Consider the following 14,942-nt stretch of genomic DNA (forward strand, 5'->3'; position numbering starts at 1 on the left):
AAAATATTCTAACTGCATGGAAAATTACCTCAATTTCAGCTAAACTAGCACATGTGGTGCAGAGTGAAGTAAAAAAGAATGACATGGTGATGGGGAGTGTCTGAGGGAAACAAGTAAGCAGGAATGAAGAAAACAGGAACTAGAGCATTCAAATGCTTCATATTTGTGATGACTTTCAGACTAACAGAATCATAGAATCACAGAAACACTGAGGTTTGAAAAGATCCCTACAATCATTGGGTCCAACTGTAGATCTAACACCACTAAACCATGTCGCCAAGTCCACCACTAAACCATGTCGCTAACCCGCACATCTACATATCTTTTAAATACATCCAGTTTTAGTGACTCAGCCATTTTGCTGGTTCCACTTCAAGCCTGTTCCAGTGCTAGATAACCTTTTAGGTGAAGATTTTTTTCCTGATATCCAATCTAAAGCTCCCCTGATGCAACTTGAGGCTGCTTCCTCTCATGATATCGCGCTTGGGAAGAGACTGACACTGGCCCTGCCTGTGGTGACTGGCTCATGTCACCATCCCTCGCAGCAGACCTGCTCTTCCATATGGTCTCCAATGCAGCTTGCTTCTCTCTCAACACCTAAGCTCAAAGAGCAAGCCAAAGGTCCTGCTGGAGCCTGCACACCTTGCATGTGCACTCACAGGAGCCCTGGATAAAATACAGGGAGACAGAGGCTGGGGCTGCTGAAAAGCAGTGAGGTCAGGAGCTGTCACAGTGACATTACAGGGGTGTCTGGGGCTGCCCCCAGTGGCTGCCCAGCTAGTAAGGCTGACAACCCAAATGGGGAAAGCTTGCTCCACAGAGTGTTTCACCTTGTTCAACTTCATTAAATTCCTCTCAGCCCAATTATTCAGCCTTTCGGGGACCCGCTGAATGGCTTCACAAACCTATGGTTTTTCAGCCACTACTCCCTATTTTGCGTGATCTGTGAATGTGCTGAGGGTGCACTCTCCCCACTGTTCGCCTCCTTAATGAAGATCTTAAACAGTAGTGGCCCTAGTACTGCCCTGGATTACGACACTATTAACTGGCCTCTCACTGGACCTTGTATTGATTACAATCCTCTGGCCCTGCATTATGTTACTGAAATAATGCATTTTGTTTAAGGAAAGCTGTGTTTGTCTTCATCTGGTGCAGTCAAAATCATCATTTTGCACAATATTTTATGCAGAATCAATGTCTGCTGTTAACTTACTGAAGACTACCTTCTTCTGTGTCTTCAGTTACAGCTTTCTTTCACAATTAATAAAATTAATAAATATATTAGTAGATCATTTGGGTTAAGAACATGAATTCTCAGAACTGAAACATTTAAATGGGAAAGCAGAGGGAAATTTTGTCAACAAAAATGACAAAAAGATGAACCTGTGTGTAGTATGTGATCTTAAACCAGTAATTAATTTATTTTTGGAAGCCATAAGAGTAGTAACAAGCTGCACACAGCCCTGTTTTGTTGGGCTGCAGTAGCTCAGCAGCTTTGATATGTCCCTTCTTTGGGAAGCGGGGAGAAGACCAGAAGATATGCACAACATGTGGTTTGTCCTGACTGTGTCCTGTCTAGTTTTTTATACTGGATAAGCCTTGTTCATCTGACTTGTGTGTTCCTCCCCTCTATCTCCTACCTCCCTGCCCTAAACTTTCTTCACATATTCACAGAGCAGCAGAGGTATTTTTCTACTGTTTCTTCACTCGAGTGCAAGAGACAGCAGCTTGGCTGTGGTCCGCTGATGGGCCGTATCTGAACTAAGCAGTAGGCACAGCACAGGGAAGGTGTCAGCCTGAAGCACTGTATGCCAGGAGGCCCTACATTAAGATGCCCGTTGCTCAGTTGCAGCTTCAAACTATGGGATCTCCCTTCTTCCGTGGTCTTCCATAAAGTTCTCTTCACCTGTGCTCACATAACTCCATTGCACACTTTGGCCAGCTGCAGGACAAGACGTTCATTAATCCCGTTCACATACATCCTGAATTATTTAATGCTGATTCCACAGACAGCTGCATGTCTTCCCTTAAATTGTGCACTTTGTTCAGCTGTGACAGGCATATTGTTTTACTGATATATCCTGCACAGCAACAGAAACTGAAGTTCTGATCCTTTTGTCCACTTCTAACCAAGATAGTAGAAGGTAGGATAAGTGAGCTGCAGTAAGCCGAATAAAATACAGATAACAATATTGTGTAGGTTAATATTGACAGGTTTCATATTTAGTATATATACATTTTACTTATTATTTATACATTGGAAAAAATATGTGCAGTGACCTTGTAAATCGAAAGAAACAACAGTGTTTTTCCTTTTATATACTTGTAGTGTTGCCTAGTTAGCCTAAAATCTGCATAATGCACTATAGATTAACAGAGGCTGTCACCTGTTTTGTATACTTGAGTGAATTTCAACATCAAGTTGTCACAGCTGAGCTTAAAAGACAAGGAAATAAAAATTTTGGCAGTGAAGCTGTGAGATATTTCCTAAGGAAAAGTTTAACACACACAAATAATACAAACGTAAGCACATACTGCTAGTTTTATTTAGCATTTCATGAGTTGTCTGGTGGTTCAGAGGACAAATCATTTTACAGATGCACAGGCGATAATACTCAGTGGGATTTTTCTTTTTTTTTCCTAGATTGAAGGATGCTGAACTATTCTTAAATGGAGTTCCTTCCTTCTTATGCCCCATAAACTGTCCATGTAATGGTCTGTGGCTGTTCCTGATTAAACAGTGATTGGGTTGGAGAAGTATCTGGAGGAGAAAGTATACAATAAACTCATAATGTTGCAGGAAACAATTAATGACTTTACTGGTGAATTTGTGATTACAGAAGTAGTTGCAGTTGTGGACCATTTAATCTGACAAAAAGAGAGCTTGCAAATACCCTTGCAAGAATACAGGTCTCGTTGGTGTCAATATATTCTCTTCCTATCCACTTAAATGTTACCGGCAGGTAGCTGATTATTCCTCCCAGTATCCATTAGATAGTAATTAAAAAATTATGAATAATAAACCAAATTCAGCACTTGTGTCTCTTCAATAACTTGAAAGAGACAAAAGTAATTCCAGCACAATACTTAGCTAGGGTAACTCCGGGAAGACAGGGCACAAGAACAGTACTCCTGTAGCTAGAGTTTTATAGAGACCTTGTTCATTTTTTTAAAACATGTATCTTAATATATATAATAATAACATATATATGGTAGGTATATATTAAATATATATGTAAGAGATTATTGTTAAATTAAGAATAAAATAATTGAAGACATTTATGTTATACTCACTAGCCTTCAGCGATGCTGAACTTGATTCTCTAAGCGTATGAACTTGAACTATGATTCTCTAAGAGTATGAACTTGATTCTCTAGAGTATGCCATTGTATTATCTCAATATAAGCTGTTTGAAATTAAAAGTGCTCAAAAAAACGCTATCACTTTTTTTCCCCATTAACAAACCATTGGTAAATCTCTGTGGAGAGGAATGTTAACTATTTTAATATAGGACTTAATGTCCATACTCAGCCCACACACTGCTTTTATACACAGAATCATAATGGCACAAAAGTGAGATGAAAATCTGTTCTCACTGAGTCTTCTTATATATCTATTTCCTTTTATTGGCAAATACCTGAAGGCCAGTACAAAAGGATGGATATAGCATTCAGGCAAGTGAAAATGTCAGGACCTCTGTATGGCTAAGCAAAGGAGCAGAAAGGGAAAGAAATAAAGGAACTGTGTAGTTACAAGAAACTTTTGTTTTATATTAGAGGGAAGAACTTTCTATTGGGATTTGGAAAGATAGCCTATAACAAGATAAAAATAAAAATGTGATCTTAATCCTAAAATATTTTTTTTGAATGTATTACCAACATACGACATGTGAACTGCCATGTTACTGGTTTATCTTATTTTCAACTGATACTCATGTCTGTGTTTTTCAGATACAGACTGCTGAATCTGCCACTTGGAAAACAAAAAACATGGCTTCTAATACAGCGAACCCTGCCAACCACTTGCCATACTTCTTTGGCAATATTACACGTGAAGAAGCTGAGGAGTACCTGATGCAAGGAGGAGTGACTGATGGACTATACTTGCTGCGCCAAAGCCGGAATTACCTGGGGGGCTTTGCCTTATCGTTGGCCCATGGAAGGAAAGTTCATCATTATACAATTGAGAGGGAGCTGAGTGGCTCGTATGCTATTGCAGGAGGCAAGTCGCATGCCAGTCCTGCTGAACTCATTAACTATCACTCAGAGGAAGCGGATGGCCTTGTCTGCCTGCTGAGGAAACCTTTCAACCGACCACCAGGTGTTGAACCCAAAACAGGACCCTTTGAAGATTTAAAAGAAAACCTCATCAGAGAGTATGTCAAACAAACTTGGAACTTGCAGGTAAATCCCAGCTGATTTTGCCATAAAGTGGTCTTTGAGTTAGGAGAACAAGAGATTGCACTATTTGTTTCCAGCTGTAGCTGCTGCTATGTAGTATTTTTTCATAGTGAAATCATAGCTGGCTGAGTTTTGAGCAGTTGGGTTTTCCCCCTGCCACCCCCTGCCACCTCCTGCCCCAGTACATGCAAAAACTTGGCCGTAAGTGTAGTTTTCCTGAAATTTTTCAAAACTTAGGACTTTTATGATGTATTGAGCTAGCATAGCGGTATCAATACAGGCTGGGGGATGAAGGGATTGAGAGCAGCCCTGTGGAGAAGAGCTTGGGGATACTGGTAGAAAAAAGATTAGGCACAAGCCAGCAATGTGCACCTGCAGCCCAGGCCGATAGTATCTTGAGCTGCATCAAAAGGAGCATGGCCAGCAGGTGTAGAGGTCATTCTGCCCCTCTAGTCCACTCTGGTGGGACCTCACCTGGAGTACTGAGTCCAGCTCTGGAGCCCTCAGCACGGGAAAGACATGAACCTGTTGGACAGGGGCCAGAGGAGGGTCACAAAAATGTTCAGAGGGCTGAAACAGCTCTGCTGTGAGAACAGACTGAAAGACTTGGGGTTGTTCAGCCTGGAGAAGAGAAGGCTCCAGGGAGACCGTGTTGCAGTCTTCTAGTACTTGAAAGGGTCGCGTAAGGAAGGTGGGGACAGACTTTTTAGCAGGTCCTGTTAAGAGCAGGACAAGAGGTAATGGTTTTAAACTAAAAGAGGGGAGGTTCAGGCTAGATGTGAGGAAGAAATTTTTTACAGTGAGGGTGGTAAAATACTGCCACAGGTTGCCCAGAGAGGTGGTAGATGCCCCATCCCTGGAGACATTCAAGGCCAGGCTGGATGGGGCTCTGGGCCAACCTGATCTAGTTGAAGATGTCCCTGCTCATTGCAGGGGGCTGGATTAGATGACCTTTGAAGGTCCCTTCTAACACAAACTATTCTACGATTTTATGATCTACCACTGCACCAACCTGTGTCATCTGATTTCCACATACACCATAAAGTAATGAGCAAGATACAGAAATGGTTTGTTTGATTGCTTTTGATTCTGAATTTTTATGGGTTGATGTGCAGGAAGGCATGGCATCATGGTGACTTGTTTTACATCCTCCCTTCTTAGCTGGTTTGTTTCTGCAGTGCTTGTTTAGATTGTATGCAAAATAGACTTTGGTTTCTTAAGTGCAGAGCATTGCATATACATCTTCAGTACTGTGTGTTAAGCAGGAATGTTCCATGCTGAGGAAGACAGTCTAGGTTTTTGCTTAGAATAACTGTGGAAAAAACAGTCTTAACATGGAAACGCTGGTGTAGGAGGCTGCAATAGGAATATTCTTTCACCTTGGGATGCTGTGAGTTACCAGTACGAACTCATGGAGTTATGCAAGGTGTTTCGTCTCTTTTTTTACTAACAAGTAACCCTATCTGTTATGCTCTGTAAAATATGTGAAGCAATGCCCAAACTGGAAAAGACTGAAACTTAAAGTATATTTACTACAACTGCTGAGGCTTACAGTTTTTTCTGATGAGTCTGAGCCCAGTCTAGAAGGAAGTTGGTGAACTCAAGTTGAAAACTGATGAATGTAGAGTTTTCTGCCCTCAGATTCTGGGCCAAATTTAAAAGTGATGGGTTGTAGATGAGTTTAGAATTGTCCAGGTTATACCTAAAATATTACTATATTTCACTCTAGAATTGGAACTGCCCTGTCTGCTTTGGGGAAATTTGTGTTGGTGTCTTCAACATGGACATGCTGCAACAATGCAAAGTGCATTCAGTTTATTTCAGTAAACTGCCACAGATATGTAATATGGAGGTGTGGTATGACATCTCAGAGTGACGCTAAGTATAATTAGAAATATCTCATTAGGATAAAAATATCATTTCCAGTTGAAATACTGATATATTAAGGGCTTAATTTACCTGTTATTTTTCCTTCTGTTTCTCTGTAAAGTAAGAATTGGACCACTTCTGTAAAGTAGCCACCATTGGACCACTTCTGTAAAGTAAGAATCCCAGCTTTGCGACGTTTAGATTAGCATACATCAGTTTCTGTTTTAATATCTTTATAGCAACCAGATCTTTTCTTTACATGCAACAAATATGTGCAGATTTTGAATGTCTCAAAAGCAATCCAATACTGGGAGTCTGCTGGTCATGTTTTTATTGCCAAAGACAGTTTGAGTGTCCCACTGTGTTTTTATCACTTTTTAGGGGCATGCTCTTGAACAAGCTATCATTAGTCAAAAGCCTCAGCTGGAGAAGTTGATTGCCACTACTGCCCATGAGAAGATGCCGTGGTTCCATGGGAGGATCTCTCGGGAAGAGTCAGAACATCGTATCCTCATTGGATCAAGAAACAATGGAAAATTCCTGTGAGTGCTTTTTTTTCTGTGGTTTGCCACCAGTACTGCGTAGTTCTTTTGAATGAATTTCAAATGAGAATATGTTCTAAAAGGTGGCTCGTTCACAGTGAGAGAGCCCAGTCCAGCATAATACACGTGACATAATCATACTAAGCGTCTCCAAGATTAGGTTTCAACATAATTAAAGATGAGAAACTATAGCAAAAGGTGGGTGATTTTTTTTTTAAATCAAATACTAGGTTTAATTCTAAATGGAGCATCAGAGAAACTCAGTACTAAGAAAAAATTAATTAAACTTTGTTTTATAACTGATAAGCAGTACTAAGTGACTGTGGTAGGTTAACCTTGGACCACCAAGCCGCTGTCACGCTCCCCCTCCTCAACAGAACAGGGGTAGAAAACTGTATGGTTCCAAATATGTGGCTGAGGAGCTTGGCAGTGCCTTGTGGGGGTGTCCACTGGGGCCAGCTGGAACCAGTGGTGAGCAGCCCAGGGCAGCCCTGGCCTCGCCACAGAGCTCCTGCTGCCAAAGCCCAGCCACCTGCACCCAATATGCTGACTAACCACAGTGCTAAAAATATAAATGAACTGCCGATGTTAACAGCTGTTGGCATCTATACCTGTCAGTTTTCCTGGGGGCAGTGGTGGTGCTTTGTTTTGCAGTTAAGCAGCAGAAGGAATTGCCTTTACCTTGGTAACACTATTTTTTGCCTGCCGCTGTCTGCCTTTACTCGCCCTCATGATCTTTTGTTTTCTGAGTGCAAATGTGTCATTTAGGATAGTGACTAACAGCTTTCTCTTGTGAGGATTAGAGACAGTCAAAATCTTCTAACCAAAAGATTTTTATTTTGGAAAATCCTCATTTGAAAAAAACCCAATGTTTTCACTGAGCCATTTTTCACACCCCCAGCCCCCACCCAGTGGAAGTATTTATGTAATGATACTAAATGAAGCTTAAAGATCGTGGCCAAGGAAGAACATTTGCAGTGACATGCTTGACGGGCTGTGGAGGGAGCAGCCAGACCTTCTGTGGGACTGATTATGTGTAGTAGGTGCATATCTTATATAGTTCCGCTGGAATTCAGGTGGTTGATTTTGCATCAGGTAAATAAACCCATAGAGGGAAAAATGCTAACTTTAAGGCTCTGTTTAAATCATGGGAAGTGCAACTGGAACTTAAATAATATGAAAGTGTAACTGATAGTATGCTAAGCCCAGGTCCGTCGTATTAAGGACAACATTCTCTACTTCTATGTCTGTAGGGTGTTTTCTGATGCATTAATTGTTCCTGCATGGACTGCCTATCTGGCAGGTTTAGAGCTCAGGAACAACTTTGCTGCCATTTGCTCTTTTACTCCCAGGGAAGAAACAGGGTGAGATGTTAACCTGCCCCATAATTTAGCAGCCAGAGCAGCAAGAGAAATAATGTGGTGGGATTTTTTATCAGGAATTGGTTATTTTTTCCTTCCAGAGCTCATCTAGCTCTCAGATCAGTAGACCTAGAGGCTCATAGCAAATAGAGAACTATCTAATTCAGGGAGATTTTCTGTTTTCTGCAGTGCTTTGCCTAACATGGGCTTGCTCAGCAGGTGTTGAGAAATAAACCACTTATTTGTTAGCTAACTGAAAGAGCAGCCGTGAAATTGTTGAGTGCCAGAGAGGGACATTATTCTACATTTCAGACACAGGCATCACATATTTTTTGCGTACCAGGCAGCAGCGCCGGTCAGAATCTTCTGTACCTCCATGGACTGAAGACTGTGAATTTGTGCTTGTGAGTGCACAGGGACTGTTTTTCTCACATTGTTTGAGACAATCAAGCCTAGTACCTGACTGAAATGTAAAACTGAGAAACATTCAATGCCTAAGAGAAGTTCACTTGTTGAGGTAGGAATGGAAGTCTGGGAACATAGATGGAAGCTAGATTTTCAATGAGATGAGGTACTTCAAGACTGTTCAACAAATCCGCAAGCAGGTGCCGGTATATGACAAAAATAATGCTGTTTGTTGTGAAAAAAACAGTGTATTCTTTTACAAAGGTCTCTAAAACTTCATTATGCCAGAAATCTGCTGTCTGACCTACTAGACTGAAACAAAATCCAGTACAGTGGTCTCTGTGAGAACACATCTAATGCTTACATTTCTTTAGTGCTGCTTTGCAGCAGTACAAGGTCATAAAATCTAGAAGTTTTTTTATATAATATGGAAGTAGTTGAAAGGCTTCTTGATTGCAGTTCAAAATGTCACAAGTATAATAATACACCTAACATTATGTCTCATCCAAGCTGCTGGAAAAGTTCCGAGCAATTGTGGGTATTTTACTAGGGTGATTCTGTGTGATTCTGTGAGTTTTCAAAGGTCTTTTTGAAGTTTTGGTCATGACTGAAAACTCAATGAAATAACTATGTCTGTGGGTGCTATAGAATTTGTTTTCAAAGCCAAATATAGAAACAATGCCATGAAACTATGTGAAATAGGAAGCAGTGCCCACCTCTTCCAGGAAGAGCACTCCTGAAAAATTGCCAAGTTAGCTGCAACATTTGGAGAAAAAAACTGTAGCGGTGGAATAGAAGGAAAATATGCAATCTCTAGAACTACCTGCATAGCCCTTTTTGAAACGTGTTTATTTATTTACCTGAATATTTAACTCTCAGGCCCTGTTAGCTTCATTAACACTGCTTTGCATGCTAGATAGGATGCTGGTTCTTACAAGACACTGTTTTTTCATTAGACTTTGCCCACTAGGGGCCATAATTTTATATTATGATGATCAATATTGCCTAGATCGTCATAGATAATACTATTAATATTATTAATGCTGTTATTAATATTGCAATGATATCTATAAAGAACCTAACCGTTCAAAATGCCAAGTAGTTGGTAGGCCTTAGATGACCATAAAAAATTTCCAAGACAAATGATAAAATACAGACAGTGAGCCGTGTGTTCTGGAGGTGCTGCATTCCCCTCCACAGCAGCCTGCATGATGCCCACAGCTCTCTGGAAAGCTGTTTACTGATTCAGTTAGGTACATGGTGATGTGCCAATGCTGACCACCGCAGCAGGGCTGTGGCTTCTCAACTCTTGTTCTGCGCTGTGTGCTTCAGCGGCAGGGTGGGTCAGAGGTGTGAAGATGTGAGCCCCCACCAAGACAGCTGTACTGAGAACATCCTCTGTTGCAGGCGCAGTTAAACAGTAAAGCTATTTGTTAGGGTTTTGCTGGAGCATAGTGTATTTTGCTGGCAGGGCAATGCCAACAAAATTAACTACAGTGACACAGTCATTCTTGCAGAGGTGTTTTTGTCACTGTGTAGCACACCACAATAGCCTTATCAGGAGATGAAGTTTTAGGTTCCATTGTAGACAACAATAGTGTGTGGCTGACCTAGGTCCCGAATTCTGTAGTGTGCTGACATTTCTGAAACAGCTTTGAATGTGTTACTAAACAGAGGAGAGGAAAATATGTAAATGTAGGCTGCAGTCAATCCATTTTTTCTTTTGTGTGATCCTTTTACAGATGGCACCAAGTTCATTCCTTATTGCCTTCAAACTTGGAAAATGTGCATTGTGCTGCAGGTATTTGAAGTGATGATGAATAACTATGTCATTAATAACATTACAAGAGAGGTGGTCTTAAGGACAGACAAGGAGGGAATGGCTGGAGCTTGCTCAGCAGTGGGGAATGTCAGTGTCTCTGGCATCAAGGAAGCTGTTATCACTGAGGACACAAAGCAAGGCCTTTAAAGCAAACCTTTACATACCCTTGGATTCAGGAGTGAGAAAAAATTCACACCATTCCTAAAGCAAGCATTTTGCTAGTTTGTTTCCTCCATTATTTTCCACTGTAGAATGCTGTGGCTTCTTTTTTTCTACACAGTCAATGAGGCATGTTGTAATAGCAATTTCTGTTTTTTTGCCCTCAGGGATATTTTCCTTTAGAAAGAAAGGGATCATTTGGCTTTTCACTTGGAAGGAGAAAAAATTGAGACATTGTTCTTTTTGCTTCCAATAAAACATGGAGACATTAGCAAAAGAGAGAATGGTTAGCAATTTACACAGTCTGTAACGATACTCCAAATAGTTATTGGTTGCTATTTAGGTTACATTTACAAAAACATAAAAGATACTCAAACACATATAGCATGAAAATTAAAGTCAATAACTAAACCTTCTTTGTGTTGTATCACATAAGAATTTGAGTTTCTCACTTCCTTCTAAAATTGCTGTTTTAGAGTGTATGTCATAGCAAATCGCAATACCTTGCTACTTCTCTAATCTATGAATTCTAATTTTCTCCCAGTGATGTTGTTCCACTTAATCTCAGTGGATGAAAGGACAATATTGTTTATTTACAGGTGTTTGTTATCTTCATGTTTTTCTTCAATAGATACGTAATTATCTGCAATGGCATGACATGGAAGACCAGGTGATATTTCACTGCTGGCTTCCTTCCTAGCCAAAATGCCTTTTAAAAAAAAAATGTATTTTTTTAAATGAGGGTGGTTTTATCATCAGTTTGTATTGAAGAACAATAAATAGTTTGTGTAATTTCAGAGCACATTAAAGCAGATAGTGCATTTGGAATTCTGGACTTTTTCCTCAACATTCTGAAAATTGTTACTGTTCACAGAACAAAAGTTCCGTAAATGAAAAGAGTCCCCACATCTGATGTGATGACCCTGAGTAGTGCAGGCAGCACCATCGAGAAGATGTGAAGACTTGGGTTGCCATTTGAAAAGGTTTCAGTATATAACTTTCAGCATGAGCGGCCTTTTTCTTTGATTCTATTTTTTACAGTGACAGTAAGGTACTGCATAACGTGTACCCTGCTGGAGTTCTGGAAGCTTAGCCTAACCTAGACAGACATTATCACAGTCTACAAAAGCAAAATGAAATTGCCCTGTGACAATTCTTGTCACCAGAGGCAGTAGAATTTTTTGGTTTGGGCTGTGATGGCAAATTCTTTGAGAGCACTTTCTGGAGCAGTAAGGGTTCTAGTTGACAAAACTAAGACTTACGCCATCATTTGGCTTGTTGCTTCAATGCTCTTAATACTTCTGTTCCTCAGACATGTTCTGGAAGATAGCAGTACTTCCTGTGGTGTTTTGTAGGGATCCAAATTGTACTGGAGTTAACTGGCTATAGTTAAAAAAAAACAAACCTGGAACATAACCCCAGAGAAGAAGGCTTCTTCTGGACCCTGGTCAATCATAAGTGTTAGAATGGAAGGTTTTTTGTGTGTGCACTTAGAAATCAGGACTGTGTTCTCCCATTGATGGCTGCACCCTCAAGAAATGTTTGTGATGCCTCTTGTCATAGTAACAACTCTTGCAAATGAGAGTCAGTTTCAGTAGAGCTAATTGTTTTGGAGCCATCATTTCCTCATGTGAAATGTGAAGGACTTTTGTTACTGGGAAACAATCCGTTCAGTTTTTCTGATTTTACTTGTGCTCTATTCTGAGCAGAAGTCTAAATGCAATTAAATGCCATTCATTTGTGTTTTAGAGGTAATGCCCTCTATACTGAAAATATTTTCCTGAGCCTTATTTGCTAAGGGCAATTCAGAGGAAGACTAAGTAGAAGTCATTCTTCATTTTAGCAGAACCTGTTGCTCTGCACTGGTCAGTCAGCACAGGAAATCAGCGAAGAAAATACCTTCATGTCATGAAAAACCACAAAGTGTTTCAAATTGCTTTAGAGACACCAGGCGAGTTATTTTGGTTGCAGAAAACAAAAAAAAAACCTGACCCTTCTCTTTTCCTTTAGTCAGTGTCCTGTTCACATCTTAGGCAACAAAAATCATTCTGCTTGAAAAAATAGTTGCATGAATAGCTCAGACAAAACACAGTTTTAGTTCAGTGTTGAGTGAGTCAGCTGAGGAGCAGAATTTAATGCTTGCCTCTGCAGTCTTCTGAGATGTTATAGCAAGTACTAGTGTTGCACCGAGTGAAGCTTCCCAACACCTTCCTGCTATATTTCTTTTCAGGGCTTTATAAAATTCGAGGGAGAGTGAAGAGATTTCTGTGCACACTGAAACAAGAAATGTTTCAGAGTTGCTGAATCAGGGGTTTTCATAGGAAAAACCCATTATTCCAGAAAATTTTAATCTAGCTCTGTTGCTGTCTCACTATCAGCAGCCAGTGAGCATGGGCAATTGAAACTAAAAGAAAAAGCATACTTTCTAAACTCAGAAATGCTGTGCCAACTGTGATAGAGCTAGTAGCAAATTCCTATCTGCTTCATGTCCGGTCCCCAGAAGACACTGGTCTCTGGGTGAGCCAGCCTTGCGTACACATAAAACAATTCTGCAACACTTAACACGTAACTCAGATGTTGCTTGCAGATCTCCTGGAAGAAGGAGTTCATCCTGGCTATCTATCAATTTTGAACAATGTTTTTATATTACATTATGTGATCTCTCCCTGGTAAAGTTTAGACCAAATATATACCACAATACCATGTGAAATTTCATGTGAAATTTATGTGAAATGTCCAACAAAGCTTTAATGTCTTTACAGAAATGATGAGAATTGATGATTAGAGAAATATATTATTTATATTAGATTCCCAGCCAAACAACAAGCTGTTTCAGTGCACAAAGATTTTCCCTTTATTTGTGTTTTACATTGTCTTCTTTCAGTATTTTATCTTCTACCCCTACTGCCATCTCTTTATTTCAAACTAAAAGATAAAAGATAGAAATCTTGCTTTAATTAAGGTGTTTATCTATTGTTTTTAATTTTAGATCAGCTGCAGAGGAGATGGAAGTGTAGCTGCTGGGACCCTGGCCTCAGACTTCTGTGGGCTTTGGCAGGCCTGCAGTGCCAAAGCCTTCCAACGCCTGCTTGCTCAGACAGCACTTCGTGCACTGCACAGTGCTCTGTAGCTGCCTAGCAAAGAGCTCCACGTTGTGGATGTTCTGTTTTCATCTGTTATTTTGGTGAAAAATAAAAGGGGAAAAAAACAAAAACAACTTTAGGGAGTTCTGAGGAAGCTGGGTCTCTTTAGCTTGGAGGAGACTGAGGGGTGACCTCATTAATGTTTACAAATATACAAAGGGTGAGTGTCATGAGGATGGAGCCAGGCTCTTCTCGGTGACAACCAATGATAAGACAAGGGGCAATGGGTGCAAACTGGAACACAAGAGGTTCCACTTAAGTTTGCAAGAAACATCTTCTCAGTCAGGGTATCAGAGCACTGGAACAGGCTGCCCAGGGGAGTTGTTGAGTCTTCTACTCTAGAGACATTCAAAACCCACCTGGACATGTTCCTGTGTAACCTCATCTGGGTGTTCCTGCTCTGGCAGGGGAATTGGACTAGATGATCTTTCGAGGTCCCTTCCAATCCCTAACATTCTGTGATTCTGTGAAATAAAGGCCCAACAAAATGTCTTGAAAAGTTGCAGTGCTGATTTTGCTTTATTTTAATACAAAAGCTTAAAGGAAAGGATGGTTTAAAAAAAAGCTTCAACCCAGATCCTCATTTCTAGTAAAGCATGACTCTGAAAATCTCCCTTATTCCTGCAGTATCCGAGAAAGGGACAGCAATGGTTCCTATGCCCTGTGTCTGCTGAATGATGGAAAAGTACTGCATTACCGTATTGACAGAGATAAGACAGGAAAGCTCTCCATACCAGATGGAAAAAGATTTGACACCCTCTGGCAGGTCTGTTAATTTTGAATCACTTGGGTATCTGTCATCATGTTTCCATGTAACTGACTGAGGCAGCTTGTTTTACTTTGCTGTGCAACAACAGTCTTTAGCTAAATAGCAACAAGTTTTGGCGGGTTATTTGTCATATGTTTCTAACTTTATGGGGTTTCTATACATGAAGAAAATATATGTTAATGTGGAAAGCTATGTAAGTCTAGCGAATTTAATAATTTTAAATATGATGTTGCAGCTTGGCCGAGTTTAAAATTGCTGTAATTATTACTCAGCTGGACATTCTCTAAAATGGAAGACTGTTTGCATTTGCAAGCAACCATATTCAATAATAGCTCTGCTAGTTATAGTCTTTCACTAGTGTCCTTTATGACAGCAATAAACAGAATTCCAGGAGGCACAAAGGGGATCGTTTAGGATGCTGTACACATACTACATTCTTTAGCTTTGAAATTCTCTACCTTCAAGGCTGAA

At 40.3% G+C, this 14,942-nt stretch overlaps 1 protein-coding gene across 3 annotated transcripts in view; it reads left to right on the plus strand.

Annotated features, from left to right (window-relative positions):
* The window catches only part of SYK (spleen associated tyrosine kinase), a 53,318-nt gene that overhangs the window by 19,260 nt on the left and 19,116 nt on the right, over positions 1-14,942 (plus strand). For all 3 annotated transcript variants that reach the window (XM_082074158.1, XM_082074157.1, XM_082074159.1), the window contains exons 2-4: positions 3,952-4,404; positions 6,652-6,812; positions 14,330-14,468. In XM_082074158.1, coding sequence (XP_081930284.1) covers positions 3,991-4,404; positions 6,652-6,812; positions 14,330-14,468 — 714 coding nt within the window. In that variant the 5' untranslated portion in view covers positions 3,952-3,990. The remainder of the gene's footprint in view (positions 1-3,951; positions 4,405-6,651; positions 6,813-14,329; positions 14,469-14,942) is intronic.

The sequence above is a fragment of the Streptopelia decaocto genome, assembly GCF_964273445.1.
Source record: "Streptopelia decaocto genome assembly, chromosome: Z".
NCBI classification, from domain to species: domain Eukaryota; kingdom Metazoa; phylum Chordata; class Aves; order Columbiformes; family Columbidae; genus Streptopelia; species Streptopelia decaocto.